Source organism: Octopus bimaculoides, chromosome 3 (assembly GCF_046866305.1).
Source record: "Octopus bimaculoides isolate indiv1 chromosome 3, ASM4686630v1, whole genome shotgun sequence".
In the NCBI taxonomy this organism is placed as follows: Eukaryota; Metazoa; Mollusca; class Cephalopoda; order Octopoda; family Octopodidae; genus Octopus; species Octopus bimaculoides.
This window is the reverse complement of record NC_142930.1, coordinates 10,885,287-10,892,360: the sequence shown is the minus strand read 5'-3', so window position 1 is coordinate 10,892,360 and position 7,074 is coordinate 10,885,287. Positions and strand designations below refer to the sequence as shown.

The window sequence follows — 7,074 nt, the reverse complement described above, 5'->3', positions numbered from 1 at the left end:
TCCTTAATGGCATATATATTATGAGCTTTATTGATTAGACTAGTGAACAAATCATCACAGTTTCCAGTGTAACTGCTCATTTTTAACTTAGTAATTTCATTACACTAACACTGGATACCAACCAATTTTGAATTCTTCAAATATTAAGTGTTTAAGATGAAACTGATATTTGTTGCTGTGAAGTATATCAAAATGAATTATATTCATCATCACCATCATCATCATCGTTTAATGTCTGCCTTCCATGCTAGCATGGGTTGGATGATTTGACTGAGGACCAGCGAACCAGATGGCTACACCAGGCTCCAGTCTGATTTGGCAGAGTTTCTACAGCTGGATGCCCTTCCTAATGCCAACCACTCCAAGAGTGTAGTGGGTGCTTTTACGTGCCACCAGCACGAAGGCCAGTCAGGCAGTACTAGCAACGGCCACACTCAAAATGGTGTATCTTATGTGCCACCTGCACAGGAGCGACACTGGCAACGACCTCGCTTGAATGTTTTTTCACGTGCCACCGGCACAAGTGCCAGTAAGGCGATGCTGGTACCAATCACGCTCAAATGGTGCTATTTACGTGCCACTGGCACGGAAGCCAGACAGCTGCTCTGGCAATGATCATGCTCGGACGGTGCTCTTAGCACTGATTTTAGAAAAACCAATCTTGAACTAGTATTTTTAATTAATAAATTTAAGTATTCTTAACTAAAAGTACATATCAATAAAATTGTGACTAATTAACATACATTTTATTTCTTGAAGTGAATCTTTTTAAAAGAAATCTTTTTGTCGCTTCATTGACGTCCTTTGCACAAAACTTCAACACTCATCTTCTCACAGCAAACTTATATAAATATGCAAACCTCTACAAATTTAGTTCAAATGGATGATCATTCACCTTGCCCAACTGATATAATTCATTAATTGAATGAAATGTGTTACGTATTGGGATGGAAAGCACTATAGAATAAGTTCTTGACAAGGTGAGTTCATGTGTGTTGATACCTGGCTGAAGCTATTTCACTGCAAGGCATTGCTAATGTTTAGAGAAAGGAGAAAAACCTCACCAATTATCATTTGACCCACTTCTTAATTATAAAGATTCTTTTCCTAGTTAAAGCAAACAATATATTTGATACATCTTCAATTTTTTATCACATATCATACAGGAAATTACATAAGTATAGATTATACAGTGTATAATGTAGACACTATATTTTGGTTTTGACAACAATAATATTTTATTTCAATGTAAGGAAAAGTAAATTTAATAGAATTCTATATTCTTCAATATAAACTGTTTGACAGGCCATCACATTTCATCCAACTGCAATTAAACAAAACATGCATTATAAATAAATATTAGTCTTAAAATAATTGTTTTTTTACAAAAATTAATACACTTTTCTATTATTGGACTATAACATACACTAATATGTTATTATATTAAGGCAGCGAAATGGCAGAATCGTTAGCATGCCAGGCAAAATGCTTAGCAATATTTCGTCTGTCATTACATTCGAAGTTCAAATTCTGCTGAGATCAACTTTGCCTTTCATCCTTTCAGGATCAATAAATTAAGTACCAGTTGTATACTAGGGTCGATCTAATCTACTGGCCCCCTCCCCCAAAATTTTGGGCTTTGTGCCTAGAGTAGAAAACAATGTTATTATATTTGTCTTAAGAGGTCTAGTGAGAAATTTGATTCAGTTCCACTTCATAATAGACTATTTAGTTCTTAAAAACTATAAATTATCTACTCCAAACACATAAGCCCATACAATAAATAATCTTTCTTAAAATGCAATTTCAGAGTTCTGTGTAGGCTTTACAACTCACCAAATCATCTGCAGAGCCCTCCATAGGCTGATCTGGTTTTGAAGACTCTTGGCTCTGGCTACCAGATTTGTCTTGTCCTGCATTCTCTTCAGATTTTTTAGTATCATGTGAATCATCTTTGCCCGAGAAAAGAATAATATCAAGAATCAGAATATTTCTTCCTATTAATGACAATCAATTTCCTATTCAAACAAAACTTTCTGACTGTAAGAAATTAAAAATGTGAAAAATCAACACACATGAAACTCAATTGGTGAGGATCTGAGGCTTGGAAGTTGTCATACTATAACAACTGAACTAAGTGTTTAACTTGTCACCACTTACAATTTGTGAATATTACAAACTGTAATGTATACTTAGCGTTAATGCAACTTGAATTAATGTTGTATTGTTTAAGAGATTATGTTTTGTTATTGGAATATTATTGATAGTTCTCTTAATACTAAGAAGAAACATGACATAGAGAAAAGTTTAGAGGAAAAGAAATATTTGTTAACAATTAAAAAAAGTGTATGGAAGTGATTTATTAGATCAAACTGCTGATCTGCAAGACATATTGTTTATGACAGACACAAACAAATATCACTAATGCTAAAGCAGTGCTGTGAAAACACACACACACATATGTGTGTGTATATATATATATATATATATATAAATGTGTGTGTGTGTGTGTGTGTGTGTGTGTGTGTGTGTGTGTGTGTGTGTGTATATATATATATATATATGGGAGAATATACAAAAAATAACAACAGACGAGGACAGGTGGTGTAAATAACAAAAGTATATATTAGTATGACGCTCGGGAATACGGAAAGTCTTTGACGTTTCGAGCTACGCTCTTCAACAGAAAGAATACGGAGACAAGGAGAAAAACACGGAGAAAAAAAATTGAATAGTGTTCAGTCAACGGTCAATCATAATAATGTGTGTGTATGTATATATATATATATATATATACATACACACACACACACATTTAAAAAGGGCTTCCACATGGTTTTGACGACCAAATTTCAATTACAAAACATTCGTCATACCATGGTTATTCTCCTAAGATGCCAAACAATGGAATTGAACCCAACACCAAATGGCTGCAAAGCCAACTTCTTCATCACACAACCATGTCTAATCTTATTCAAGAAAATTATACTTATACTTTTCCTAGAAGTACACATGTGTGTTAAATATTGTTAAATAAAAAAAAAAGAGATAATGGATATAATATTCAAAGAGAATCTTCAACTTGAAAAGACAGGCAAGTAAATATCATCATCATTATTTAACATCAATTGTCTATGCTCACATGGGCTGGACGGTTTGACCAGAGCTGGAACGCTGAGGAGCTGCGCCAGACTCCAGTCTGATTTGGCATAGTTTCTATGGCTGGATAACCTTCCTAATGCCAACTACTTTACAGTGTGCTGGATGCTTTTACATGGCACCACATGGGTGTTTTTACAAGGCACTGCATGGGTGCTTTTATGTGGCATTGCATGGGTGCTTTTACATGGCACTGTCACAAGTGCTTCCCACCACCAGAAGGACTGGTCTAAACACTTCTGCTTCAGAGTATGGGTCTTCTTGAGTACATGCAATTAATAACCAAATAAGAGAATGGACAATTGCTTTTTACATCAGATTTTTTTTTAAACTTATATGTTCTAGCTTAAATACTCTAAAGAAAATCATTTGTTTGCAACAAGCTTTCACATTAGCAACTATACGATAGCATTCTTAAACAATTTTGCATTTATTTCCAATGTTAGAATGTACTGGAATAAATTTGCGTTAATTTTTGGCAAAGGTGTTTTCACAGTTAACCTCATTTCCTTATGTCAACCTGCCTGTGACATGTTCTAATTTCAAGATCATTTGTCCAGTTTTAATTAAGCAAGGATAATATACTTTTTTAAGATCAATAAAATGAAATACAAGACAACAGAAATTTTTTTTCACCTTTAAAATATTTTCCAGCAAGAAGAAGTTGTTTGAAATCTCCCTTTGGTGCATCATTGGGAGCCTGAAAGCATTGTTAAATAACAAACATTCAAAGAAATCTTAGTAGTATATATAGAGAAAATAATTTGCTCAATATTGTTTCTAAAAAAATTTAGTAATATATGAAAATTTACAAATCCTTGAAAAATTAATTAGATTTAAACAATTTAGGTAATTACATTTGGATATGAAAAGTTGGTCTTAATCTCACTTAGGCCACGCAACATAGGTCATTCTATAACAATTTCAAAATCAGTAAAAATCAAGTTCATAAATTTCTCAGGTTGTGGCACTTTGTGAATATTTCTAACTAGGGAGTTTTATACCTGCTATGTGATATCAGAAAAGTTATCAATGGTTACATCAATGATAGGTAAAAAAACAAAAATATTCTCTTTGCATTTTGGTAAGTAAATCCTGTTGTATGTTCATCTCTTCATACTGACTTTACAATCACTAAAAGGCCCAAACAATTTACAAAAGGGACTGGGACTTGCGGAGATTTGCTGTACTTGACAAGACAGGTCAAGCTAAGTAAAATCAGTCCATCCATACATAGAGGCATTCCTTTATGGCCACGACTCACTCCCTCTCCCAGGCGAGAGGTCTTTGTCTTGCAGGTGCTAGTGCCAAGTAAAATGCACTCATGCCGATGCCAAATAAGGTGCTATGTGAACACACCCATACCAGTGGCACATAAAAAGCACACTCTGTAAAGTGGTTGGTGTTAGGAAGGGCATCCAATCATAGAAACTATGCCAAAACAGACAGTTGGAGCCTGGACAGCTCTCTGACTGACCAGCTCTTGTCAAACCTTCCAACCCATATCATCATGAAAAACAGATGTTAAACGATGATGATGTGCTGGCAATAAAAAAATCACAGTGCCTACAATCATTCTCCAACATCAACTGATCGTCACCAAGAAGAATCTTTGTGTGATATACAGTCTCTTTCATTATGGGCTTTTATATAAAGGTTGTCAGCCAAATATACTTGATTTTCAACTGGTGTCCTTGTAGTGAAAAAATAGGAATACTCCATCAGAAACAACGGTCATATTTACAGCTAACTTTACTTTCGAGTTCCATTCTTAATGCAGATGCACACACAAAGATCTTCGCCAAGATTTTCTTCTTTGTTCACAACTATTGCCAAAACCACCAAACTGGTCATTGTTGTCCAACTAGACAACTGCACTAGATGGTATTCCAGCCATCACTCTGAATAAATATGTTCTTGAGTTTTTCTCTTTTAACATTTTTATATTGCTGTCATATCCTGCTTACAATCATATCCAATGACATTTACTTCTATAACTGTCAACACACCACATTCAAATTCTGTACACAGGCTTTATGAGCCTCTAACTTCAAAACCTTCTACTCAGTCAGTATAACTTCCTTGTAAAGAAACATCTTGCATTGGAGATTTGACCATTTATTCACTTTCAAATATACTAAAATACAGGTCTATATATCTGAAGGGAACAAGTAAAAAAACCTCATTTCATCTATTTATGAATAATAAACATCCCAAACAGACTTAGCAATATCAGGTAAAATCTTAATGAAGAGTCTCCATTTTTCCCATTTCCAAAGCTGTATTACAAAAGTTATATTTCTTCTTAAGTAAGCAACTGTTAACTCTTTCTAAAGCATAACATATTCTATATAAGAATTGTTTATATATACATATATATATTGAGAACAGTGCATCCACCACATTCATGACACATATATTACATTGAAACAGTACCAAAACTACATAATGCATTCACCCATCCTACTCCTGCATCAATTTCTGTGTATAACCTATATATTAAATACATTGCATTTCTGTAACTTCTCTACACATATATTTTAAGTTAATATTTAAAAATGTTAAAGCACTTTCTTCGTGAAAATTATTATTCTAATACACACAAAAAATACAACTGTAACTTATCTATTACCAGTATTTCACATTTTACAAGACCATGATTAAGAACAAATATATATATGATATTTTAAAGCATTTTACATCAATTTTTTTACTCACTAATTAAATTTGAATACTCTCACGTATTATTAAAGTGACATGTTATAACTAGAGGATTGTTCAAAATATTTACAGTAAAGACTATGTGATTTTCAATGTAAAAATAAAAAATATCACAGAAAATATTTTAGTAATTCTTGATATTCTTAATAAAATACTAGTCCAGTTAATCAGATATAAAAATTTATATTCTTCAATAAAAAAATATAGATGTAAGAAATACATTTAAAATTCTTTCTATTCCTATTTAATAGAGAGCAATAAATCAGAAATAGTGTGCATTTCTTTACCTCCTCAGAAGTCAAAGCTTTCATTTGAGACGAATCCATATCTAAGCTAAAATAAAAGTAGTATATTCATTAACATTAAATAACATTTTTATTAAAATAGTTAACATGCACTGATATTACTGGAATGCAGTATTCTAAAATTTAGAATAAGAAATATAAATTATCTACAGGACAATCCAAAGATGAATTTGGGCTGGGGATAGTTTGAGAAAGACCAGGAAAATGAATTTACAAATTCTGCAATTTATCATATGACAATACAGCCTTTATATAATTCACAAAAAATTGTAGAGCTTATTTAAGATCATCTCTGTGTACATCAGTATAACAATCTTTTCAATACAAAGAATGTTTGGTAGTTGATTAAGGTTACTCAAACCCTAAAAGGTACATGAAATGTTATGAAATAATTTTTTTTAATCCCTGTGTTATTTATGTAGCATTGAATTTTCTCTGATTATTCCCAAAAGTATAATTAAGTTGGTGAATTTTAACTTTAAATGGGTTCACAGTTAAGCTTATGTATAACTCTGTCAGGGTTGCTATCTAATTTGATAGCCATAAAATATACAGTGGATATTGCAAGGCAATAGGCATGAATGTAAATTTCTCTGAGTTGTAGTGCATCTAAACACTGTATACAATAAGTTCTGTGTTCTGAGTTCAAATGCCACCCAAGTCGACTTTGCCTTTTGTCCTTTCAGAGTCAACCATCTAACAGAGATAGACAAAGAACCTAGAGATAGACAAAGAACAAAACAGTTAGATATCTATAGTCTCAGTTGGTCACACTTGGGAATCCAGCCAGTAAGTTTAATAATGGTTGCTTCTGATAAGACCCTACAAAGGAGATACTTGAGGTCTCTACTCTCAAAACCCTCCCAGGGATAATGGGAAGAGAAGAAGG

The 7,074-nt window shown here is 33.0% G+C and overlaps 1 protein-coding gene across 2 annotated transcripts in view; it reads right to left on the bottom strand.

Moving 5' to 3' along the window:
• Window positions 1-1,213: 1,213 nt before the first annotated feature.
• Window positions 1,214-7,074, bottom strand: part of LOC106883949 (DNA repair protein Ku80) — a 41,266-nt gene continuing 35,405 nt past the window's right edge. For both annotated transcript variants that reach the window (XM_014935103.3, XM_089348561.1), the window contains exons 16-19: window positions 6,168-6,213; window positions 3,796-3,859; window positions 1,837-1,952; window positions 1,214-1,324 (exon numbers count right to left, since the gene is read on the bottom strand). In XM_014935103.3, the coding sequence (XP_014790589.1) occupies window positions 1,310-1,324; window positions 1,837-1,952; window positions 3,796-3,859; window positions 6,168-6,213 (241 nt within the window). In that variant the 3' untranslated portion in view covers window positions 1,214-1,309. The remainder of the gene's footprint in view (window positions 1,325-1,836; window positions 1,953-3,795; window positions 3,860-6,167; window positions 6,214-7,074) is intronic.